Here is a 27411-nt window from a genome sequence, read left to right as displayed (position 1 = left end):
AGCAAAACTAAACATGAAAAATACCAAACCTGACACAAGGAAGAATGCCACCCGTCCAGCAGAGTGGTAGAAAAACAGACGAGGGTGGGGTGGCTTGGTGGGCCTTTTAATTTTTCATCATGTGAATTACCAGCAGCCGGAGACTTAACTGTTCTTGTGTTCTGCTGTGTAGGACGGCCAAGAAAACTGGAATTTCAAGATGTTTTTATTTGAAAAGTCACAAAAGGTTTTTAAAGTATTTACACTCTTCAACATTGAAATTTCAACATCAAGAATGAAAAGACATGGCATTATGGAAATCACAGGATCGATATACATATAAATGATAGGCAACACATTCAAAACATCTCAATTTGTCCAGTATGGGGTATAAGTGCCACGTGCAGATATACACACACTTACATGTCTTGGCATGCCATCAAAGAGGTTATTAATGGTGGTCTGAGGAATGTTCTGCCATGCGGAATGCACTTGGGCACGCAAATCATCAAGATCCGCTGATGGCAGCTCCATTTGCAATTTCCGACCAATTTCCCAGAAGTGCTTGATGGGAGACAAGTCTGGAGACACTGCGGCCATGGTAGCACGTTTACACACATCCTGCTCACAGTAGCATAAGAAATATGCAGCCTGGCACAGTTATTGAAAAATGTCTCTTGGGAGACTTTGGAGAAGTGGCCGTACCACTGGTTACATGACCGAATCATATGAAGCTGAGCTGTTAGTGTATCTATGATCACAACAATGTTATAATGTACAGAGCAGGTTGATGGGAGATGATTGTGTCAGGACCGGCTCATGTAAAATCCCTGCTGTGTGGATAGTAACACAATTATACAGTTTTTGTATTAAAGCTTTATACTTTAATGTTTAGTCCTTGTGCGCTCTAGTAATCCTTACCCTTTATAAGAATGTTATGCTTCTTCATGGAAGAATAGGAAACAATACCTCACATGTAAGAGACCAGTAGACAGTACGGCCTCATTGACATCTGTGTCTTGTGGTAAGTATCTTGTATTGGCAACAACACAGACTGCAGAACTGGACTTTACCTTTGCCAGTCCAATAGATAACAATAGATCTTGGTACTCATACCCCAAGGACTTCCAGAAGGGCTGAACTGCCCAACAGACAGTTGCAAACATATCACAAATGAAACATGTTTCAACACTGGCAAAAAACATGACACTGAAACAAAATCACCGGTGGATAGGAACTGAATGCTGTGGGTCACAGAAGGAGATAATCCATCAATGGAGTGGGTGGCAGATGTGTGGCACATGTGAAGATAGTGAATGAATGATAGTGAGCAGAAAAGGGGCAATATTGAACTTACTCTATTTGAATTTAAGTAAAAAAAATCAGCCAGGACAACGCAACAGACAAAAACCAAACGCAGCAAGAAATGGTGGAAATACAGTTCCCGGAATAAACATAAAACACACAGGACTAGAACAAAAATGCACATGGCAAACACTATACCAATAACTAGAATGGAGTAAAGTCTGGATATATAAAAGTCTCATCTATCAGCGACTCCACCCTTATCAATCAGAGAAGGCAATAACCACACACAGATTCAGATACAAGGCAAACGCTCAAACAAAATTAGTAACCAGATGAACATGATGTAGACCCCTGTTGCTTGTAACATTTGTAACATGATATTTGTAAGCGAATAGAACAGAGTAGAACTTAATTAAGATATGGTCATGTTTTCCATGTTTTAGACCTACTCCTAAGTTTGGGTTAGAAATACGGACATTACATGACCAAAATACACATATAGTATGTGAATAAGACTTTTTAATAAACACCTGCTGTAGGTTGATTTTGCCAAAGGGACATCGCCGGGTATTCAAGGCAGAGATGGATTTGGTAGATCTATAAATATTTTGTGTAACAAATTATTACAAATATAAGTTATTATTTTCCCCATCACCTTTATCTTTCTATACTGTACAAATGAATATAAAAATATCAATATGTCCACCTATGTTACCTAAAAGTCTCTAATGGAAGTCCTTCCTTTTTTGCTATGTTCCTCTGAATTCTCCTGCAGTATGGGTGGAACAGTGTCAGACGAGGGTGCCTAGAGCCCACCAGTAAAATTCATTCTGGAAGCCCACTGTACAGCTACATGCAAATATTACCTACTCACATAGCGGCAGGCAGCAATAAGACGCTCAAGATGATTCATTATGGTGATTCCTGCAAAAACTTTGAGAAGTTGGGTTTCTGGGGAAAAATGATACGGTCTGGCTTGCCTTTGTACCGAGAAGTCACCTGAACCACTGAGTTGTATGGATGTAGGCTGGCTGAGAGGCTGTAATAGGTTACTGAGGGCCCATCTTTGTCAGTGGACCACCGAGGTATTCACCCGTTTCCCTGTGGGTGAGTCCGAGCCTGGAGTCGAGGTATGAATATAGTAGGAAGCAAGGTTCATTGTGACAATTACATCTTCACTGCTCTACAGTAAACAAGGCTCTTATTTTCTTCCTCAAATCCACAATACTTTCCCTCCATTGATCCTGATCACCGTTGACATCAGGTTAATCGAATTTGGGTGTTTTTTTCTCTATGTGAGTTTCAAAATTAGATATTATGATGTTGTAAAACATATAGTACCTAAAGAACATCGAAATCATTTATCTCCTGTGTGATTTTTCTCATGTGCAACAAGACTTGACTTTTGTCTAAAATATTTCCCACATAATGAACATGAATATGGCTTCTCCCCTGTGTGAATTCTCTGATGATCTTTAAGTTTGGTTTTTGTAACAAAGCTTTTCCCGCATTCTGAACATGGATACGGCTTCTCTCCTGTGTGATATCTCAGATGTTTAACAAGATCTGATTTATTTGTAAAACCTTTCCTGCATTCTGAACATGAAAATGGCTTCTCTCCTGTGTGACTTCTCTCATGTATAACGAGACCGGGTTTAGTTGAAAAACATTTTGAACACACTGAGCATGCAAATCGCTTCTCTCCTTTGTGAGTTCTCACATGTTGAGTAAGACTTGATTTACATATAAAGCGGCTCCCACATATTGAACATGAAAATGGTTTCTCTCCAGTATGAATTCTCTGATGTTCTTTAAGTATGGCTTTTTTTCCATAACATTTACCACATTCTGAACATGAATACGGCTTCTCTCCTGTGCGTTTTCTTTGATGTTTAACAAGTTCTGATTTCCTTTTAAAACCTTTCCCGCATTCTGAACATGAAAATGGCTTCTCTCCTGTGTGACGTCTTTCATGTATAACGAGATCGGGTTTATTTGAAAAACATTTTGAACACACTGAGCATGCAAATGGCTTCTCTCCTGTGTGAATTCTCTCATGTCTAACAAGATTTGCTTTATTTGTAAAACATTTTCCACATTCTGGACATGAAAATGCTTTCTCTCCAATGTGAATTTTTCTGTGGGCATTAAGAGTGGATCTGGTTTTTAACTGTTTTCCACATTCCCCACAATTAAACCTTTTACCCCCTTCCTGCCCAATAATTGTGGTAACAATCTGTGATTGGTCAGGAGCAGGTTCCTCATGATTAGGAGAATTATATGACGGGTCTGTACAGTTAAGTCCTTGATGTACATTACAGGTAATTAGGTTTTCTTCTGAAGAGCGCTGCCCGATATCTTCATCTTTTTCTTTATAGTCTACTGTTAATATGACATTTTCCTCAGAATTCTTGAGATTTTCTGTTAGGATTAAAATTAGATTTTGTATTAGGAAGAGGTTACTAAAATGAAGGGTAGTAAAGGCTTTTTAACTTTTTTGGGAAATAGGAGATTTATAGATGTAACTTTTGTTTAAAAAATGGAGTTTAGCCCAGATGACAATATCTGGGGTAAAATAATTTTGGGGAGATTTATCAAACTGGTGTAAAGTAGAACTGGCTTAGTGGCCCATAGCAACCAATCAGATTCCACCTTTCATTTTGTAAAGGAGCTGTCAAAAATGAAAGGCGGAGTCTGATTGGTTGCTATGGGCAACTAAGCCAGTTCTACTTTACAGCTATTTGTATGTATTTTATTAGAATATGATTTACCTAATGAACACTTTTTATCTGAAGTTGAGGCATGCAATAGAATTCCAGATGAAAAAGGAATAAATAAAGTTTAACCACCTTTATTTGGTGGTTAACCACCTCAGGACCGCCGTACGCAGGATTGCGTCTTTGCGGCGGCCTTGTTATACTGGGTTGACGCATCTATGCGTCCTCTCCCGAGAGGCGAGATTTCCTGTGAACACGCGCACATAGGAACCGAAGGTAAGCGAGTGGATCTGCAGCCTGCCAGCGGCGATCGTTCGCTGGCAGGCTGTAGATGCGATTTTTTTTTTAACCCCTAAAAGGTATATTAGACGCTGTACCCCCACTGTAAGGCTCCATTCAGACGTCCGTATGTGTTTTGCGGATCCGATCTATGGATGAGTGGATCCGCAAAACACATATGGACGTCTGAATGGAGACTTACAGGGGGGTGATCACCCCATATAGACTCCCTGATCACCCCCCTGTAAGGCTCCATTCAGACATCCTTATGTGTTTTGCGGATCCGATACATGGATCCGTGGATCCGCAAAACACATACGGACCTCTGAATGGAGCCAGCCTTACAAGGGGGTGATCAATGACAGGGGGTGATCAGGGAGTCTATATGGGGTGAACACCCCCCTGTAAGGCTCCATTCAGACGTCTGTATGTGTTTTGTGGATCCGATCCGTGGATCCGCAAAACACATACGGACCTCTGAATGAAGCCTTACAGGTGGGTGATCAATGTACAGGGGGGTGATCAATAACAGGGTGTTGATCAACCAATATAGACTCACTGATCACCCCCTGTCATTGATCACCCCCCTGTAAGGCTCCACTCAGACATTTTTTTGGCACAAGTTAGCGGAAATTGATATTTTTTTTATTTATTTTAGTTTTTGTTTTTTCTTACAAAGTCTCATATTCCATTAACTTGTGAGAAAAAATAAAATCTCACATGAACTCACCATACCCCTCACGGAATCCAAATGCGTAAAATCTTTTAGACATTTATATTCCAGACTTCTTCTCACGCTTTAGGGCCCCTAAAATGCCAGGGCAGTATAAATACCCCACATGTGACCCCATTTTGGAAAGAAGACACCACAAAGTATTTTGTGAGGGGCATGGCGAGTTTGTGTAAAATTTTATTTTTTGTCACAAGTTAGCGGAAAGGGAGACTTTGTGAGAAAAAACTAAAAAAATATCAATTTCCGCTAACTTGTGCCAAAAACAAAAAACTTCTTTGAACTGGCCATGCCCCTCACGGAATACCTTGGGGTGTCTTCTTTCCAAAATGGGGTCACGTGTGGGGTATTTATACTACCCTGGCATTTTAGGGGCCCTAAATCGTGAGAAGAAGTCTGGAATCCAAATGCCCTCCTAAAAGATACTCATTGGAATTTGGGCCCCTTTGCGCACCTAGGCTGCAAAAAGTGTCACACATGTGGTATCGCTGTACTCAGGAGAAGTTGGGCAATGTGTTTTGGGGTGTATTTTTACATATACCCAAGCTGGGTAAGAGAAATATCTCTCTATAATGACAACTTTGTATAAAAAAATGGGAAAAGTTGACTTTTAGAGAGATATTTCTCTCACCCAGCATGGGTATATGTAAAAATACACCCCAAAACATATTGCCCTATTTCTCCTGAGTACAGCAATACCACATGTGTGACACCTTTTTGCAGCCTAGGTGGGCAAAGGGGCCCAAATTCCAATGAGTACTTTTAGGATTTTACAGGGCATTTTTTACACATTTGGATTCCAGACTTCTTCTCACGCATTAGGGCCCCTAAAATGCCAGGGCATTATAACTACCCCACAAGTGACCCCATTTTGGAAAGAAAACACCCAAAGGTATTTTGTGATGGGCAGAGTTGCTTCAAAATGCGGAAATTCACATTTTTGTACCATAGTTTGTAAACGCTAAAACATTTAACCAAACCATTTTTTTTTACCCAAATATTTTCTTTAATCAAAGACATGTAATACAATAAATTTAGAGAAAAATGTAGTTTAAAAAAAAATTACAACTTAAAGTGAAAAATGGCATTTTTTTGAAAACATCTCGATAAATTTGGATTAATAACAAAAAAAAGTAAAAATGTCAGCAGCAATGAAATACCACCAAATGAAAGCTCTATTAATGAGAAGAAAAGGAGGTAAAATTAATTTGGGTGGTAAGTTGTATGACCAAGCAATAAACCGTAAAAAATTTAAAAAGTAGTCTGGTCATTAAGGGTGTTTAAACTAGGGGGGCTGAGGTGGTTAAATCACAAAAAATAAATGAAAAATCTTAAATAATAACTTCTTATTAACCCTTGACGGATGACGCATATACAGTGGTCCCTCAGGATATAATGGTCTTTTCTGACCCATCGTAAGTGTAATACCCCAGAGTGGTATTACCATTTCTGCACTCCACTACTGTCTATTATGCTTAACATGAATGTCATCTTTGTATTTACTTCCAGGTCCTTCACTATTGTGCATTGATATTATTGTTATGCAACTGTTTGTTTTGTACATGTAATATGCCTGGTTCACCGGCATGTGGGAGCGTATCTGGAAGAGAGCTAGATCTATGGATAGAATGGAACTTACCATTCCATTCTCCTCCTTTTGGGCAGGAATTAGCGAGTCCTGCTTCCTACCAGAAGGGAGGGGCTGCATTTCTAGATTGTTCCAGTTTTAGACTCCATAATGGAGCTGAGAAGACCTGAAAGAAGTAGCGGCCAGAGGAAATTGTTCTTCGGCTGGAGCAGGAGCCACCAAAGGGGAGTAGCTTGTAGAGCATTCGGAATCCATGCTAATTTACTTTACTGAGTGTCAGGAGGGGGATAACAGCCCAAGGCACCCCAATCCAAGGATACCAGAACCAACCAAAAGTCCAGTAACTAGACCCATGCAAAGTTTAGCACAGCAGAGAGAAAGAAATCAGAGTTATTAAGCAAGCCTGTCAGCCCAGCAGAGAAAGAGAGAAAGCAGAGTTATCAAGTTTGCCTGCCAGTTTATGCCAAAGCCTGCTGGAACCAAGAGAAAGCCTGAATGTAAGAGAAGCCTGAAGATTGTCTGGAATCAAGTTTACCCAAGTAAAGCTGCTGTCAAAGTTTACCAAGGTCTGGACTCAAGTTATTCTTTATCCCCTACCTCAACTAGTTCCCCTTTATTTGCTTCAGAGCCTAAGCCTGGGGTCCGTTGTACCCAGGTAGGAGCACCGTGACACATATAGGCCGCACCACACCACTCGGCATTCCACTAAACCTGGGATGCGATAGGGCGCTGGGGGTGGCTTGTTGCATAAGCTAAAACCAGACTCCGATCCAACCAATCAAGGACATTTCTCTAGTAAAATAACTGGATTAGATGCTCGTTAGCAGCTACTTCTGACTGGTTTATCTGTCTTCGTTATCTGCTCATTTATCTTTGATGAAAATTTGGGGCTTTGAAACCGATCACTGAAGTTTCAGTGGTTTCAATAGTGTTGAGCGAATTGAGCTTTGGATCATAGATCTCAAAACTTTGTTTTAATGCTACATGGAGATCCATCTCCATACAGCATTCAAATGTATGCGCTCTGGCGAGAGAAATTAATTATCTCTGAAGTCTCGCAAGACTTCAGTAAATAACTTCAGACTTCGATTTATGGCTCTTGGAAAGGGGAGGAGTTAAAAATGAAAATTATTTTTAAAAAGTCATCATCCTTAAGGGGTTAAAGCCGGTTACTGAAAAATATTCAAAAACGCTATGAGAAATGGCGGGTGGATCCTCTCGAGTCGATCTAGGAGTACTAGGAAGAAAGAGAGACATTTCCAAACAGTATCTCAGAGTCCTTGAGAGAGGTCTACGAAGATTCTATTATACATTTTGTATAAAATTGGCTTTTATGAGAATGATGAGTGTTGTAGTTGTGGAAGCCGGAAACACATGTGGTGGTGTTGCCCCCAGATGCACAGATCAGAGGGAAGTCATCAGCACCGTTACATAGTTACATAGTTAATACGGTTGAAAAAAGACAAACGTCCATCAACTTCAACCAAGGGATAGGTGGGGACGTGAATCCCAGAAGGAAGTGAGACTCAGATTTCTACACGTTTTCATAAGCATTTATGTTTTTAACTTTTAAGAATTCGTCTAAACCCTTTTTGAAACTGTCCACTGTTCCTGCTGTGTCCACGTCCTGAGGAAGTCTATTCCACAGATTAACAGTTCTTACAGTAAAGAAGCTTTGACGCTTCTGGAGACTGAACTTTTTCTTCTTCAGTCGGAGGCAGCGCCCCCTTGTCTTTTGAGCACATTTTACATGGAACAGCTTTTAGCCGTATTTTTTGTATGGCCCATTTATATACTTGTACAGGTCAATCATGTCCCCCCTTAGACGTCTCTTCTCAAGACTAAATAAATTCAATTATTTTAATCTTTCTTCATAACCAAGACCCTCCATTCCCCTTATCATTTTAGTCGCTCTCCTCTGTACTTTTTCCAGCTGCAGTGCATCTTTTCTATGTACTAGTGCCCAGAACTGGACAGCGTATTCCAGATGAGGCTGCACTAACGCTTTGTAAAGTGGTAGTATTTAGGGCTGCAGCTAACGATTATTTGAATAATCGATTAGTTGCCGATTATTTTCTACGATTAATCGATTAATCGGGAAAAACGACAAAATTACAAAACAGAGAGGTTTATATGATCTTACTTGAAAAATGATGTTCAAAGGCCATATTAAAACAAATTGTGGACGACACTATTATGGGGGATCCGTGGACGACACTATTATGGGGGATCTGTGGACGGCGCAGTTATGGAGAGGGGGATCTGTGGGTGGCGTAGTTATGGAGAGGGGGATCTGTGGACGGCGTAGTTATGGAGAGGGGGATCTGTGGACGGCGTAGTTATGGAGAGGGGGATCTGTGGACGGCGTAGTTATGGAGAGGGGGATCTGTGGACGGCGTAGTTATGGAGAGGGGGATCTGTGGACGGCGTAGTTATGTAGAGGGGGATCTGTGGACGGCGTAGTTATGGAGAGGGGGATCTGTGGGCGGCGCAGTTATGGAGAGGGGGATCTGTGGGCGGCGCAGTTATGGAGAGGGGGATCTGTGGGCGGCGCAGTTATGGAGAGGGGGATCTGTGGGCGGCGCAGTTATGGAGAGGGGATCTGTGGGCGGCGCAGTTATGGAGAGGGGGATCTGTGGGTGGCGCAGTTATGGAGAGGGGGATCTGTGGGCGGCGCAGTTATGGAGAGGGGGATCTGTGGGTGGCGCAGTTATGGAGAGGGGGATCTGTGGGTGGCGCAGTTATGGAGAGGGGGATCTGTGGGTGGCGCAGTTATGGAGAGGGGGATCTGTGGGTGGCGCAGTTATGGAGAGGGGGATCTGTGGGTGGCGCAGTTATGGAGAGGGGGATCTGTGGGTGGCGCAGTTATGGAGAGTGGGATCTGTGGGCGGCGCTGTTATGGAGAGGGAGATCTGTGGGTGGCGCTGTTATGGAGAGGGGGAACTGTGGATGGTGCTGTTATGGAGAGGGGGATCTGTGGGTGGCGCTGTTATGGAGAGGGGGATATGTGCACTGTTATGGGCACAGATCCCTTTCCTCATAACAGTGCACAGATCCCCCTTCCCATAGCAGTGCCATACACAGACCCCCCCTCCTCCCCATAGCAGTGCTATACACAGACCCCCCTCCCCATAGCAGTGCTATACACAGACCCCCCTCCCCATAGCAGTGCCATAGACAGATCCTCCCCCCTCCCCTCAGCAGTGCTATACACAGACCCCCCTCCCCATAGCAGTGCCATAGACAGATCCTCCCCCCTCCCCATAACAGCCCCGGCCCCGATGCTTATAAGTCGGACTAATCACGTCTGCATCTTTATTTTACCTTTTTACAATGACGCTCCTGTAACAGCCAGGCAGAGCGGACGGCGGCGTAACGTCACTCACTCACGTGACGCACCTGCTCCGCCCACTTCATGAATGAAGGAGGCGGAGCAGGCGTGTCACGTGAGTGAGTGACGTTACGCCGCCGTCCGCTCTGCCTGGCTGTTACAGGAGCGTCATTGTAAAAAGGTAAAATAAAGATGCAGCGACCGCCCGCCCGCCCGCATAGCAACGAATCGGCGATTATTCGATAACTGGATTCGTCGACAACGAATCCAGTTATCGAATATAATCGATTACATCGATTAATCGTTGCAGCCCTAGTAGTATTACATCCCTGCCCTGCGAGTCCATGCCTCGTTTAATCCATGACCATATCCTGGTGGCCTTAGAAGCAGCTGATTGACATTGTATACTCTAATTTAATCTACCATCCACAAGGACACCCAAATCCTTCTCTATAAGTGACTCTCCCAGTGCTACATCACCTAGGACATATGAAGCACAGAGATTATTACTACCAAGATGCAGAACTTTACATTTGTCCACATTGAACCTCATTTGCCAAGTTGATGCCCAATCACTCAGAGTGTCCAAGTCAGCTTGTAGTTTGTGGACATCTTCCATAGACCGTACAGTTCTACACAGTTTAGTGTCATCTGCAAAAATAGATATGGTGTTATTAATCCCATCCTCAATATCATTAGGAAAATTAATTAAATAATAACGGACCCAGCACTGAACCTTGGGGTCACCACTTATAACCCGGGACCATCTGAATAGGAATCATTGACCACAACTCTCTGGACACGTTCCTTCAGCCAGTTTTCAATCCAATTACAAACTATACTTTCCAAGCCAATAGACCTTACTTTACTTATTAAGCGTCTATGAGGGACAGTATCAAAAGCCTTTGCAAAATCCAGAAACACTACATCCACAGCCGCCCCTCTGTCCAGGCTACTACTACTAACCTCCTCATAAACTAATCCGGTTAGTCTGACAACTTCTGTCCTTAGTAAACCCATGCTGGTTATCACTTATAATATTATTTATAGTCACATACTCCTGTGTATAGTCCCTTAAGATTCCTTCAAACATTTTTCCCACAACAGAAGTTAAACTAACTGTGGAGGACCTTGATCCTTTTTTGAATATGGGCACCACGTTTGCCTTGTGCCAATCACTCGGCACTGTACCTGTCCCTAAAGAATCCTTAAAAATTATAAACAGGAGCACAGCAATGACTGAACAGAGCTCAATAAGCACTCTTGGGTGTAATCCATCTGGACCCAGAGTTTTATTCACATTGACCCTATTTGACTTCTCTTGGACCATATCTACAGTTAGCCAATTGAGTATATCGCTGGATGTACTAACAACCCTGGTGCCACAGATATCAGCTCCTTTCTCTTCTTTTGTATATACAGAGCTAAAAAACTTATTTAGGAACTCTGCCTTTTCCTTATCTTCAGTGACTACCCCCCCCCCCTCCTTTACCATTATTTATTGGACCTACCTGCTCAGATCTAGGTTTTTTAGCATTTATATATTTAAAAAACTTTTTGGGATTTGTTTTGCTTTCTTTTGCTACCTGCTGTTCGTTTTGTACCTTTGCTAATTTTATCTCCTTTTTTCAGATGTTATTAAGCCCTTTGTAATCTTCAAACGCTACAGCCGACCCCTCAGATTTGTATTTTTTAAATGCCCTTATTTTTGTCTTTTATTGCCCTATTTACAGTAGCTGTAAGCCATGGGGGGTTTAATTTTTAGCATTTTTTACTTGTTACCTAAATGGATAAATTTTTAAGTGCAATTACTCAATGTGGATTTTAAGCTCTCCCATTTTTCCTCAGTATTAGGCCTCATGCACACGACCGTTGTTGGGTTCCGTGTCCGTTGTTCCATTTTCCGTGATTTTCTGTGGACCTATTGACTTTCAATGGGTCAGTTGAAAACTCGTAAAATGCACCATTTGTGATCCGCGTCCGTGATCCGTGTTTCCAGTCCGTCAAAAAAATAAGACCTGTCCTATTTTTTTGACGGACAACAGTTCGCAGACACATTAAAGTCAATTGGTCCGTGAAAAAACACGAAGGCACACAAGATTATCATCCACGTCCGTGATCCGTGTCCGTTTTCTTCCTATCATTTTCAAGGCACACCTGACTTCAATTTTTTTTTCACTTTTCTTGTCTGGTGATCCTCCAAAAATCAAGGAAGACACTCGGAAAAAAAAAACAGACACGGATCACTGAACAACTGAACCCCGTTTTGCGGACCGTGAAAAAATACTGTCGTGTGCATGAGGCCTTATTATGTGACAGTAGCTGCTCCCAGTCGATGCCCTGAAATGCTGCCCTCAACCCAGGGAAATTAGCCTTTTTGAAATCCAGTTTCTTTGCTCTGCCTGACAGAGTTTGCTTCTTATAGTTTAGGGGGAATATAATTATATTGTGGTCACTATTACCTAGTGTTTCTCGAACAGTAACATTACCAACAAGCTCTGCAGCATTAGAAATTACCAGATCCAACAGAGCATCGCCCCTAGTGGGAGCTTCTACAAACTGGCCCATAAAGTGGTCCTGCATCAAGGTGAGGAATTTTCTCCCTTTTGCAGTTGAGGCAAAACCATGACCCCAGTCAATGTCTGGGAAGCTAAAATCTCCCATTATGACCACTGTACCCGCCTGTGCCGCCCGCTCTATTTGGTGATACAGTTGCGTTTATATCTCCTCTGTGATGTTAGAGGGGCTATAGATTACACCAAGTATTATTTGTTCAGTGTTTATAGCCCTTTGAACTTCCACCCATAAGGTTTCCACATCCTCACCATCCGCACCCACAATTGCCTCTTTCACACTTGTCTTCAGATCACTCCTCACATACAGGCACACGCCACCACCTTTTCTATTGACCCGGTCTTTCCTAAATAGTGTAAAAGCCTCAATATTAACAACCCAGTCATGCGAAGAGTCCAACCATGTCTCAGCCACACCAACTACATCTATGTGTTCTTCTAGTACCATAGCTTCCAGCTCTCCCATTTTTCTAGCTAGACTTCTGGCATTTGTGAAAATACATTTTAAATTACTATTACCTGTAAAGTGATTATCAGTTTTTTTTTGGTTACCTTGGTTAATTTTTGTAAACAACAGGTTTTTGTTACTAGCAGTTCCATTTTTTATAAATGTATAGTTATTCCCAGTCTTCTCCCTATTTTCCTTGCTGACGCCAGCCCCCACTAAATCCCCACTGTCCCCTTCTATATCCCACTCTCTATCTACCCCCTTATTAGTATGACACCCCCCCCCCCAGATCCTAGTTTAAAAGCTCCTCCAGCCATCTAACCATTTTTTTCCCCAGGGCAGTTGCACCCTCCCCATTGAGGTGCAGCCAGCCCCTACTGTAGAGCCTGTAACCGACCACGAAGTCGGCCCACTTCTCCATGAACCCAAACCCTTCCTTCCTGCACCAGCTTCACTTATTTAACTCTTTAAGCTCTCGTTGTCTCTCTGGTGACGCTCGTGATACTGGTAGTATTTCTAAAAACACTACCTTGGAGGTCCTGGACTTGATCTTCTCACATAGCTCCCTAAAATCATTTTTAAGGACCTTCCATCTTCCACTGACTTTGTCATTGGTGCCAATGTGTACCATGACCGCCGGGTCTTCCCCAGACCCACCCAGCAATAAGTCAATCCGATACGCAATATGCCGAACCCGAGCACCCGGCAGACAACACACTGTTCGGCATTCACGGTCTCAGTGACAGATGACCCTATCTGTCCGCCTAATAATAGAGTCCCCTACCAGCAGTCCCCTACTATCTGTCTGACCTTTGCTGCACTCCTATTCCCATCCTTCCTGCAGCGGTCATCCTCCTGGTTGTTAGGAGAAACGACCTGCTGCAGTGTTGCTGGCCCTGGGCTTTCATCCCTATTATCAGCCAAACAGGCAGGCGCGGGAATTGGTACGAGATACTGAGAAGTTTCAAGTCAATCAACAGGAGCGGGGCGGGCTAGAGGGATGCGATGGGCGGCTGAAATGGTTAGTGGACGGAGCCCTCTAGGTGCTAATGACGCCCACATAGCACCTAGAGGCTCATTAGCATATCTATAAAAGTATGTTTTTAAGGTGAACGGCAGCAGACAGATGATAAGTAAGAACACTGTTATGGACTGCTGACACTAGCACATCGCTAGTGTCAGTCAGCTAAATAGGACCAAATCTGGTGGTAGAAACCCTTTAATCAAGCAGTAAAATAAAATAAAACATTTTAAATGGCAGTACTAAAATGCAAAAACATAACTTTCAACGATCTCTGCTTCAAACCACACTCAGCCACCTGCTATCACACTCAGCACCAGTAGTCCTTTTCTTTAACTCCACTTAATCAGAAGCCCACTTGGTACAGCAAGCCTCAGGAAGAGCAAAAGATACTAAAAACTGTGCGCGGGGACAGATACGGGTATGGGAGGGAGGCCATCTTAAAAACCTTAGTTAGGAAATGAGAAGATACTTTATAAAAACTGACAACTTAAGCAGATATCATAACATCTAGTACCCCTGGAGTAATGGGCTACAACGGTCAATGAAAATTGTTGAGGTTTTGATGGAGTTTTTGAACCAAATCCAGAAGTGGATCCAGCAGGAAGGAGGAGGAGACGTCCTCCCTTCATATTTCCTATTCCTTTGGAGCCGGTATACATAGACCAGCAGCAGAACATCAATAGCAGTCAGAATAATGGAGACTACTCAAAAAGAACATAAAATAACAGCCTTGCTTCACTGAGGGCAGATCAGGTCATGGTAGAGAAGAATCGGGTGTTCGGAATTTCAGTGACCGATCCTTTTGTTCTCCCGGGAGATAAACATCCACAAGAAGTATCTGGACACCCCACTGAAAACCCAGACACTCAGCCGAGCCGAGCATGGAGGTATATGGGGGAGTCGGAGGGATAGCGGTCAGCTGAAAGAGTGGCCTAAACACACCTAGCTTGGTGTGCACACAGAGTTCCCCATTCTCCATTCATGATTCCATACCTGTGGTCACATGGACTGGAATGTCCTCCTCCACCTCACTATTACACGGGGGATCGCCCATCATCCGCTCTTCTTCATCCTCCACTTTAATATCAGTCAGATCTTCCCCCTGATTTGTCATCTGTAACAATTCAGTACAATACAGCAGACAGGTGGAAAATATAACAGATCCACATAAGGGACCCCCACCATCTATGACCCCCTCTATGACTGCAGGACCCCGCTATATAGATGTGTATAGGGCTCAGCTCCATCTACCTGATGGTTCTCTGGGAGCTTCTCCTCTGGACAGTCCTGGGGATACAGAGGACAGGGACATCTCTTGGGGGGATTTCTTTCTATGATTCCATCTGTAAGAAACACATAGTGAAAGGATAGATTGATTACATGTGATGATAAAGATGATGGTAGTAGCATCCAGGTGACCCTCAATGCAAACAATTCTTACACTGATGATCGCCCCATAAATTAATCTCCTCTTCATCTTCATCTTTAACCTCAACCTTAATATTAATCAGATTTTCATCCTAAACAAGAAAAATGTCAATTAATCTTTGGTCCAATCACTTTCTGGTCAGATTCTGGTGAGACATCAGCTCCATCTACCTGATGGTTCTCTGGGAGCGTCTCCTCTGAACAGTCCTGGGAATACAGAGGATGGGGACATCTTTTGGGGCGATTTCTCCTCCTGGATCCATCTGTGGAGACACAAGCACACAGTGACTGAATACATGGCCTCCTGTAGATCTGACTATAGATCAGACTCTTCTCTCAGCTCCTTCACTTCTAGGTTTAGTGATCGGGGTCTAAATAACAATGTTCCGCTCCTCACCCACTTTCTACCAAACCCCAAACTAATCCAGTCACCCCACATAGAAATCCCACCACTAGGACCCTCCTAGATCATGAGAACAGGGGTTCTGTGTCCTCACATGGATGGAGCGGTGGCTGTACATGTCTGCTGCTCCCGTCACGGTCAGTGAAAATGATGGCGATATCTATGAGAACGTCTGTTACATCCACAAGGAGGAGACGGGACCCTCGTTGTCATGATCAGTGGGGTCTCAGTGGTCACATATTTATCCCATCATGTGAACAGGGATATCGTCGTCTTTAACCACTTCCAGACCAGGAAATTTGCCCCCTTCCTGACCAGGCCTAATTTTGCAAATCTGACATGTGTCACTTTATGTGGTAATAACTTTGGAACACTTTTACTTATCCAAGCCATTCTGAGATTGTTTTCTCGTGACACATTGTACTTCATTTAATAGTAAATTTGAGTCAATATGTTTCACCTTTATTTATAAAAAAAATCCAAACGTTAATTTTTAATTTGAATTTCTCTGCTTTTAAGACAGATAGTGATGCCTCATAAGATATTTATTAATTAACATTCCCCATACGTCTTCTTTATGTTGGCATCATTTTAGTGTAATTTTATTTTTTTAGGACGTTAGAAGGTTTAGAATTTTAGAAACAATTTTTTAAATTTTTAAGAAAATTTCCAAAGTCAACTTTTTTAACCGACAGATCAACTGAGAATGCTTGACACATCCAGGGGGACTGAGCCCAATCTCCGGAAAAGGGAGATTGATGCCCTAATCTCACTGGAATGCGACAACTCCCTTGTCATTAAACCATCGGACAAGGGAGGGAATATTGTCGTAATGAATTGTGAACCGTACAAGACCATGTGTCTTAACATTCTCAGTGATGATTCATGTTACCGTGTGCTGGAATCAAATCCAACTGAGACATTCAGGAGGCAATTGAAGGACCTCTTGGACACAGCACACGATCATGCCCTTATCAGTAGGTCCGAGTTTGAGTTTTTGTTCCCCAAACATCCCCAGATCCCTTGTTTCTATGGGTTACCCAAGGTGCACAAGGGACTTTCCCCATTAAAGGGACGTCCCATTGTGTCAGGGACTGGGAGTTTGACACATCCAATCAGTACATACGTGGATAGGATTTTACGACCCTTCGCGGTGTCCCTATCCTCGTATATACGTGATTCCATGGATGTGATAAAAAAATTGGAAGGAATACATCTTGGTGAGAACGTTATGCTGGCCAGCCTGGATGTTGAGGCCGTGTACAGCTCCATACCCCATGACAGGGGGTGTGGAGTTGTGGCCTCATTTCTTAGTCAACGTGGCACCCATTGCTGGCAGCATAATGAGTTTATCCTTGAACTAATGAAGTTTATCCTTGAGCACAACTGTTTCATTTTTGACCATCGCATGTACCACCAGCTCAGGGGAGTGGCGATGGGGAGCCCCTGTGCCCCGACCTTCGCCAATCTCTACCTGGGCTGGTGGGAACGTGAAGTTGTGTTCGCGGATAATCAGAGATGGGCTGACCACATTAATTTGTGGCTACGCTTCATCGACGATGTGTTGATTTTATGGTCAGGGAGTGTTGAGGACTTCAATTGGTTTGTTTCAGACCTGAATATAAACACTATGGGATTATTCTTCACATCGGAGATCCAGGAATCTCAAATCAATTTTCTGGATTTGACCGTCTTCAGGGACAGGATGGGTAATATTGGCACACGACTGTTCCGCAAGGAGACTGCGACCAACAGCCTTCTTAGATGGGACAGTTGCCACCCCTTGCCCCTGAAGAGGGGAATTCCAAAAGGGCAATACCTTCGGGTAAGGCGCAACTGCTCCAGTATGTCGGATTTCAGAACGGCATCCAGTGATCTACAGACTACGTTTAGGAGTAGGGGGTACCCGCAACATGTACTAGCCAAGGCGTACCATCACTCGCTGGCCCAAAATCGGGATGCCCTCCTTACCCCTAGGCCAGGATCGGTGGGAGTGGACCAGTTGCGCATTATAGCCACGTATGATGAAGCGCATAACATAGTGCGAGAGTTGCTGACGACCTATTGGGGTATTTTAAAATCAGACCCAGATATTGGAGATATGATAGGCGACGCACCTCTAATTACGTACAGACGTGGACGCAGTTTGAGAGATCGCCTGGTCCACAGCTTCTTTCAGGCCCCGACTACATCCACGTGGTTGAGTACCAGCCTCAAAGGGACCTTCCGCTGTGGTGGGTGTGTGGCTTGCCCTGCAATCCAGACTGGCGCTACATTCATTTGTAGCGTCACTGAACAGAGGTTCACTATTAGATGATTTGTAAATTGCAAAACGAGAGGCCTGGTATACTTGGCCACTTGTGTTTACGGAAAACAATATGTGGGTAAAACCACAAGAGAATTCCGTAGAAGAGTAGCAGAACATCTAAATGACATCCGCAAAGGGGCTGACACCCCTATTGCCAGACATATATCAACCATGCACAATGGTGATGTGGATGTCATCAAATTTCAGGCTGTGGAGGTAGTTAGAAGATCGCCAAGAGGAGGCGACTTTGACAGGAGTCTACTACAAAAAGAGACACAGTGGATTTACCGCCTGTATGCGCTCCAGCCCCATGGATTGAATGAGTATAACTCCTTTGCGTGTTTTCTCTAAATCCCTAGATTTGGAGTGCAACGGGGGGAATATTAGGGGTGATGATATACTGCCCGCGATCCCTGTGTCCCAGTAGGACTGACCACCAATGATTCCATGCTAGTAGGTCAGCAGAAATGTGATCACCTAGGTCCCTGATAGGGCCACAAGATAGCAGGGGTATGGGAGTGTAACCACTAGTTTTGGATTATCTACACCATATCATACCAAACGCTCCCCCCCCTGTGTAACTTACAAAGGGATCACCACTTATATCCGCCTGATCACAGTGTTACCACCTAGGTAATAATGCTGCAGGGTCCTCTGTGATCCTGTGGTGTTGTTCCTACCATTACCGATTGGTGTCCTCAACATAATGTATTGAAGACCGCTTTGTGATCCTCGTCCCGATCGGTGCTGTACCATGCCGCCGGATCAGTAAGTCGCCGTATATATTAACTCTATTTTAATGTAGGAATGTTGTGACATTCATCTGGGCCGGTCTCATAGAGGGGGCGGTACAATGGGGGCGGGATGGATGATGCGGCGATGCCGCGCCTCCTGTATCCTCATTGGCCGCTCTGTAGGCGTGGCTCAGCAGAGGGGAGGAGGACCCTCATCATATTTCGTGCACCTGAGCGGCCGCGTTCGGCCACCTCGTACTAACAGCTGCAGTCTCTGTTATGGAGGCTTAGCAGCTTTGATTATTTGTCCTGATATCCACAGATTCACGCTCCTGACGAGCCTATTATGGCGAAACGCGTCGAGTGTGGTGTGGGGATGAATTAATGTTCATATTGTCTGTATTGCGCTCACACTGCAGTTGAGGTCTGCGGTTCTCAGTCCTCTGCAGATTGATGAGCAATTGCAATTCAGCTTTTCTGTTCCATCCAGCTTAGCCTAGGTCCATTGATTCGTGCTTGCAGGGCCGACTCTCAGACATCTGATTCACATCGAACGGATGGTTTCAATTGAGGTCGGCTTCTGCAGGCAGATGTTTATCACTGGATTAGTCTATGAATAATTTTAGTCCAGGGCTCTACTAGCTGGTAGTGGTTCAGAGCACCTTGACCGCACCACAGTGCATAACTCTTGTGGATTTGATCTAGCACGGCCCCATGGCCTTATGATCCAGCCTGCAGTACAGCACTAGCTTGCGGTATTTCTAGTGACCCCATCCACAGTTGTACCTACCGCAAATTGCGGCTTTACAGGTCTTATTCATCGATCCTATACTGATTGGATGGTGTCCTAGAATTTTAATATAGGTTAGTTCCCCTTCCCTTTCCTTGATCTGATTAATAAAATATTAGTTTTAACAGTAATATAGCGTTCCAAACGACAGTGATTTAATTTTGATAGGTGGAACGTATACCTTATACCAGTTATACCAGTGAAATACAACTTTTTTAACCCCTTAAGGACCCTGGGATTTTCCATTTTTGCGTTTTCGTTTTTCACTCCTCGCTTTCCCATAGTCCTAACTTTTTTATGTTTCCATTCACATGGAAGTTGTACTTTCTAATGGCACCATTTAGGGTTGCATACCATGTAGAAGGGAGCGTTAAAAAATATTTTTTTTTCTTTTACACTGTACACTATGCAGTAAAATTGACCTGTTATCTTCATTCTCCAGATCAGTACGGTTCCAACGATACCACACTTGTATAATTTCTCTTGCGTTTTAATACTGAAAAAATTAAAACCTTTGAGGATTTTTTTTTTTCATGACCATATTCTGCCCCCTATAACTTTTTTGTAGCTATGTGTACCGGGCTGTGTGAGGGCTCATTTTTTGCGGGATGATTTGTTCTTTTCAGTGATACCAATTTTAAGTGTGTGCGACTTTTTGATCACTTTTTATAAAAAAAATGATTGGCTCTTCCTGAGGCTTGCTGTACTAAGTGGGCTTCTTATTAAGTCGAGTTAAAGGAAAAGGAGTTTAAGACAAAGAGCAGGAAACTAAGGTTGGATATAATTTCCTTGTGTGTTGTTGCCTTAATTCTAGGTAGTCCTTCAACTACAGCAGACAGGGTCTAAGTCTAAATCATATTTACTGTTTTACTTTTTTACTGGTGTAATCCCCATTTAGTATGTGTTGCACAATTGACAGCGCAGTCCAGTGCACATCTTGCATGATGTCTGCAGTCCTGGAACTGCCGTTCGAGGGTGTATATCTTTGGTCAAGATGTGAGAAAATTACCCGTTTGAAATCGCAAATCGAGTCTCTAAACGGGCAAGTTGCAACACTGAGAGGCATTGACAATTTGCAAAAGAGTTTACTTCTCACCGAGCCTGCGCTCTTTGGGGTAGATGAGGGGGAGGGTGACAGAGAGGAGGCTGAGGAAAGTGAGGTAGCTAGCTGGGTAACAGTTAGAAAGCGGGTAGAGGGATGAGTGCCAGGGAGGCTAGCCCTGATCTGACACACCCCAACAAGTTTGCACGTTTGGCAGATGAGGGGGATGTCAGTCCAGGGATGGCACTGCCGCAGCCGGACACTTCCTCTGCCAGTCAGGGGAATGTCAGCTCCAGTAAGCAAGGGACCAGGAGAGCCGGGCAGACAGATGCTGGTAGTGGGAGACTCCATTATTAGGGGAACAGATATGGCAATCTGTGACAAAGACCGGGATCGCCCAACAGTGTGCTGTCTTCCTGCGCTAGAGTTCGACACATCGCGGATCTGGTTGACAGATTACTGGGAGGGGCTGGAGAAGATCCAGCGGTCATGGTCCATATCGGAACCAATGACAAAGTTAGAGGTAGGTGGAGAGTCCTTAAAAATGATTTCAGGGATTTAGGTCAAAAGCTGAGGGCAAGGACCACAAAGGTAGTATTTTCCAAAATACTGCCTGTACCACGAGCCACACAAGAAAGGCAGCTGGAGATTAGGGAGATTAACAAGTGGCTCAAGAACTGGTGTAAGAAGGAGGGGTTTGGGTTCCTGGAGAACTGGGCCGACTTCTCTATCGGCTACAGGCTCTATCGTAGGGACGGGCTGCACCTCAATGGGGAAGGGGCAGCTGTGCTGGGGAGAAAGATGGCTAGAAGGTTGGAGGAGTGTTTAAACTAGGGACTGGTAAATTACATTATAGGAGGGGAAGATAGGGCAGATAGAGACCGGGAGCAAGGTAGTGGGACTGGGGGAGGAATGGAAGGAGGGACTAGAACAGTTCAGAAGGAAAGGTGTAGGGTAAAAAATATACATAAACCTCTCAAATGTATGTATACTAATGCCAGAAGCCTGACTAATAAAACTGGGGAACTGGAATTAGTGATGTGTGAGGAGGACTATGACATAGTGGGAATAACTGAGACATGGCTGGATGATAGCTATGACACTGGGAATAACTGAGACATGGCTGGATGATAGCTAGGACAGTGGGAATAACTGAGACATGGCTGGATGATAGCTAGGACAGTGGGAATAACTGAGACATGGCTGGATGATAGCTATGACAGTGGGAATAACTGAGACATGGCTGGATGATAGCTATGACAGTGGGAATAACTGAGACACGGCTGGATGATAGCTATGACAGTGGGAATAACTGAGACATGGCTGGATGATAGCTATGACAGTGGGAATAACTGAGACATGGCTGGATGATAGCTATGACAGTGGGAATAACTGAGACATGGCTGGATGATAGCTATAACAGTGGGAATAACTGAGACATGGCTGGATGATAGCTATGACTGGGCAGTTAATGTACAGGGTTACAGTCTGTTTAGAAAGGATCGTCAGACCGGAGAGGGGGGGGGGGGGGGGATCTGCCTTTATGTAAAGTCCTGTCTAAAGCCCACACTCTGGGAATATATAAGTGAGGGACATGGACATGTGGAGTCACTGTGGGTAGAGATACATGGCGCTAAAAACAACAATAAATTACTAATAGGAGTTTACTATAAACCACCTAATATACCAGAGTCCACAGAAAATCTACTACTAAACGAGATAGACGAGGCGGCAAATCATAATGAGGTGGTTATTATGGGGGACTTCAACTACCCAGATATAGACTGGGAAACTGAAACTTGTATATCTCATAAAGGAAACAGGTTCTTGGCAATAACCAAAGACAATTACCTCTCCCAACTGGTTCAGGACCCGACTAGAGGGACGGCCATACTGGACTTAGTATTAACCAATAGGCCTGACAGAACAACAGACGTGCAGGTTGGGGGACACCTGGGAAATAGTGACCATAAATAAATAACCTTCCAATTATCATTCAAAAGAGCATTTCTACAGGGAGGAACAAAAATACCAAACTTCAAAAAAGCTAAATTTAGCCAACTAAGAGAGGCCATAGGCCAAACTAATTGGGACAAAGTCCTCAAAAATAAAAATACAGCCACAAAATGGGATATCTTTAAAAGCATCATAAAATCTCATTGTGAGAGGTACATACCGTATGGGAATAAAAGGTTAAGGAACAAAAAGAAACCAATGTGGATAAATAGAACTGTAAAGAAAGCAATAAATGACAAAAAGAAAGCATTTAAATCACTAAAACAGGAGGGGAGCGCGGAAGCACTGAAAAACTATAAGGAAAAAAAAAGAACATGTAAAAAACAAATAAAAGCGGCCAAATTAGAGACCGAGAGATTAATTGCCAAAGAGAGTAAAACTAACCCTAAAATGTTCTTCAATTATATAAATGTTAAAAGGTATTGTGACGAAACCAACCTCGCCACGGTGTTTTGAAGGGGGCTGTTTGCCAGCCTCTTGCCTCAGGATTATGGCCCATACTAACTTTAAAGGAGAAGACAGACCGGCCGCACAGCTTAAATCTGTCTTTGGAATTGTATTTTATGTTATTATGCGTTCGGTTAAATTGTATGTTATGTGAGGGCACCCAGATAGCTAATAGTATTGTATTTGTGTATTCTGAGTGCCATTCACCTAATGATATGCACTCAGACTTGAGCTATCTGGGAATATGTTAAATGTCTGTGTTTGCTGTGGGGGTGTGACATTGTGTGTTTGGGTGGTGATTCCTGTCCTGTTGTCCCCACATGTGTATTGGCGACTTCCCTTTGTCCTGAGAGATAATTGGATTATTCCTCGGTTGTCTCTGGGGCAGAGAGGAGGAAACCATGATGCATTGTGGGGATGTGTTGTATCTGTTCTGTGTGTCGCAGTCTCCATTCTGGTCCCCTGGGGGCGTGTCCACCAGATGGGGACCTGCATAAATACGGGCGAGTAGCCCTCAATAAAGGGTTCCTGTTTTATCCTTCATCATGTTGAGACTGGTGTTTGGATAACTGATCAAAACTGGGGGATTGCTATACGCTGAAGATTTGCTATACTCCCCTGGCATAACTACTAGCTCTTGTAAGAGCTGTTCCTGCTCTCTGGCTGTAGGAGAGGTTCACCCACTGGAGCCTTGTCGCAGGTCCAGCGTGGGTGGAGGACGGTGAGACCCCAACCAAGCTGCTGCGGTTCGTGGGGTCTGCAGTGCGTACAGTGTCAAGTGGAGTGCTTGGAGTCCTCGGAAAGCACTAGGAGCATCTATCGACGGAGGTACCCTGTCGGGGTGCCAGGTGATCCGTTACAGGTATAAATCTGAAGGTGTCGGGCCTTTAAAGAGTAATGAGGGGGGAGTCGCAGAGAGCGACGAGGAGAAAGCAAAGCTGTTAAATATTTTTTTCTCCAATGTATTCACTGAGGAAAATAAACTGTCAGATAAAATGCAGAATGTAAAAATAAATTCCCCATTAAAAGTGTCCTGTCTGACCCAGAAAGAAATACATCAGCGACTTAAAAACATTAAAATAGACAAATGGCCAGGACCAGATGGCATACACCCCCGTATCCTATGGGAATTAAGTCATGTCGTAGCCAAACCCTTATTTCCGATATTTGCAGACTCTATACTGACAGGGAATGTCCCACAGGATTGGCGCATGGCAAATGTGGTGCCAATATTCAAAAAGGGTCCAAAAACAGAGCCTGGAAACTATAGGCCGGTAAGTTTAACATCTGTTGTGGGTAAACTGTTTGAAGGTTTTCTGAGAGATGCTATCTTAGAGCATCTCAATGGAAATAAGCAAATAAATCCATATCAGCATGGCTTCGTGAGGGATCGATCATGTCAGACTAATTTAATCAGTTTCTATGAGGAGGTAAGTTCTAGACTTGACAGCGGCGAATCAATGGATGTCGTGTATCTGGACTTATCCAAAGCATTTGACACTGTACCACATAAAAGGTTAGTATATAAAATGAGAATGCTCGGACTGGGAGAAAACGTCTGTATGTGGGTAAGTAACAGGCTCAATGATAGAAAACAGAGGGTGGTTATTAACGGTACACACTCAGATTGGGTCACTGTCACTAGCGGAGTACCTCAGGGGTCAGTATTGGGCCCTATTCTCTTCAATATATTTATTAATGATCTTGTAGAAGGCTTGCATAGTAAAGTGTCAATTTTCGCAGATGACACTAAACTGTGCAAAGTAATTAACACTGAAGAGGACAGTATACTGTATATATACTACAGAGGACAGTATACTGTGTATATATATATATATATATATATATATATACTACAGAGGACAGTATACTACTACAGATGGATCTGGATAGACTGGAGGCTTGGGCAGATAAGTGGCAGATGGGGTTTAACACTGATAAATGTAAAGTTATGCACATGGGAAGGAATAATGCAAGTCACCCGTACATACTAAATGGTAAAACACTCGGTAACACTGACATGGAAAAGGATCTAGGAATTTTAATAAACAGCAAACTAAGCTGCAAAAACCAGTGTCAGGCAGCTGCTGCCAAGGCCAACAAGATAATGGGTTGCATCAAAAGGGGCATAGGTGCCCGTGATGAGAACATAGTCCTACCACTTTACAAATCACTAGTCAGACCACACATAGAGTATTGTGTATAAGTCTGGGCTCCTGTGAACAAGGCAGACATAGCAGAGCTGGAGAGGGTCCAGAGGAGGGCAACTAAAGTAATAACTGGAATGGGGCAACTACAGTACCCTGAAAGATGATCAAAATTAGGGTTATTTACTTTAGAAAAAAGACGATTGAGGGGAGATCTAATTAATATGTATAAATATATCAGGGGTCAGTACAGAGATAACTCCCATCATCTATTTATCCCCAGGACTGTGACTGTGACGAGGGGACATCCTCTGCGTCTGGAGGAAAGAAGGTTTGTACACAAACATAGAAGAGGATTCTTCACGGTAAGAGCAGTGAGACTATGGAGCTCTCTGCCTGAGGAGGTGGTGATGGTGAGTACAATAAAGGAATTCAAGAGGGGCCTGGATGTATTTCTGGAGTGTAATAATATTACAGGCTATAGCTACTAGAGAGGGTTAGAGAGAGTTATTCTGATGCCTGATTGGAGTCGGGAAGGAATTTTTTATTCCCCTAAAGTGGAGAAAATTGGCTTCTACCTCACAGTTTTTTTTTCCTTCCTCTGGATCAACTTGCAGGATAACAGGCCGAACTGGATGGACACATGTCTTTTTTCGGCCTTATGTACTATGTTACTATGTTAGTTGAAGTGACAAAAAATGGCAAATTGGCAGTTTTAATTTTATTTCCCCGCTACGCCATTTGCCATTAATATTGTTATATTTTAATAGTATGGGCATTTTCGCACGCAGCGATGCCCATAATGTTTTTTTTTATTATTGGTTAAGTATTTTTATTTTAAGGAAAGGGGGGTGATTTGAACTTTTAGGTTTTTAATTTTTTTTATACTTATTAAACCTTTTTTTTTTGGTAACTTTTTTAAAGTCACCTTGGGTGACAATAACTGGCAATCATTAAACTGCCCATAGTATTCAGTGATGGCTAAATAGCCATCATTAAAGACTTAATTTGCATTATATCAATACAAGGCTGCCACCTAGTGGCCTGTATTGGCATAGTCATCTAATTGACTCTTAAGCCTGCTTAAGGCTTCAGTCAATTAGCACAAGGTAACAGGTTCCCCGATCTCAGCCGGGGAAAGCTGTTATCGGACCGGAAGCGCGCGACTTCCCGTTCCGGTCTGCTCAGATTCCATGGTCACATTTGACCACGGCATCTGAAGGGTAAGATGCAGAATAGCAGAAACCCCGTGGCTAAGGCACCCACTTCATAAGCGAGCGGGCGCCATGTTTAGGGATGGGTCCTTAAAGGGTTAAGGACCAGTTCAGTTCTGAAGTCACTTTGTGGGGCTTACATAATAGAACCAACCCATAAATGACCCCACTTTAGAAACGACACCCCTTGAACTATTCAAAACTGCTTTTTGAAATAGTTTTACGTAGCTTTACGTATCCCACAGGAATTAAAGCAAAATAGAGGTGAAATTTCAAAATTTCAATTTTTTTTGCAGATTTTGCATTTTAATCTATTTTTTCCTGGGACACATCAAGGGTTAACAACAAAACAAACATTATATTTATTACCTTGATTCTGCAGTTTGCAGAAACCCCCCATATGTGGTCGTATACCGCTGCTTGGGCACACGGCAGGGCACAGAAAGCAAGGAGCGCCATATGGTTTTTGGAGGGCAGATTTTGCTGGAATGGTCTGTCGGCACCATGTTGCATTTGAAGAGGCCCTGAGGTATCCCCACAGTGAAAACCCCCAAAAAGTGACCACATTTTGTAAACTACACCACTCAAGGAATTTTAAGGGGTGTAGCGAGCACTTCACTCAACAGCTGTTTCATAGAATTTTTAATACTTGGGTGTGAAAATGAAAAATTACATTATTGTTTTTACAAGAAAATGGTGCTTTAGGCCCAAACTTTCTTTTTCACAAAAGATAACAGGAGAATATCACCCCCAATTTGCTACCCATTTTCTCCTGAATACAGTAACACCCCAATTGTGGTAAATTTGCAGATACGCCAGGGCTCAGAAGGGAAGGAGCGGCATCTGGATTTTCTAACATGGAATTTTCTGTCATGGTTTAAGAGCAATAACTTTTTTTTTTTTTT

The 27411-nt window shown here is 43.3% G+C and overlaps 2 protein-coding genes across 2 annotated transcripts in view; both read right to left on the bottom strand.

The window, feature by feature from the left end:
- The window catches only part of LOC122933840 (gastrula zinc finger protein XlCGF26.1-like), a 327998-nt gene that overhangs the window by 170254 nt on the left and 130333 nt on the right, over positions 1 to 27411 (bottom strand).
- The window catches only part of LOC122933868 (gastrula zinc finger protein XlCGF17.1-like), a 57104-nt gene continuing 29990 nt past the window's right edge, over positions 298 to 27411 (bottom strand). The window contains exons 2-5 of one of the 2 annotated variants that reach the window (XM_044288953.1): positions 15577 to 15668; positions 15419 to 15497; positions 15229 to 15320; positions 298 to 3708 (exon numbers count right to left, since the gene is read on the bottom strand). In XM_044288953.1, coding sequence (XP_044144888.1) covers positions 2645 to 3708; positions 15229 to 15320; positions 15419 to 15435 — 1173 coding nt within the window. In that variant the 5' untranslated portion in view covers positions 15436 to 15497; positions 15577 to 15668 and the 3' untranslated portion in view covers positions 298 to 2644. The remainder of the gene's footprint in view (positions 3709 to 15228; positions 15321 to 15418; positions 15498 to 15576; positions 15669 to 27411) is intronic. The other variant, XM_044288952.1, reaches the window with a different exon arrangement.

This window comes from Bufo gargarizans, chromosome 4 (genome assembly GCF_014858855.1).
Source record: "Bufo gargarizans isolate SCDJY-AF-19 chromosome 4, ASM1485885v1, whole genome shotgun sequence".
Lineage (NCBI taxonomy): Eukaryota > Metazoa > Chordata > Amphibia > Anura > Bufonidae > Bufo > Bufo gargarizans.
The sequence above is the reverse complement of the archived record's forward strand: the minus strand, read 5'-3'. Positions and strand labels throughout refer to the sequence as shown.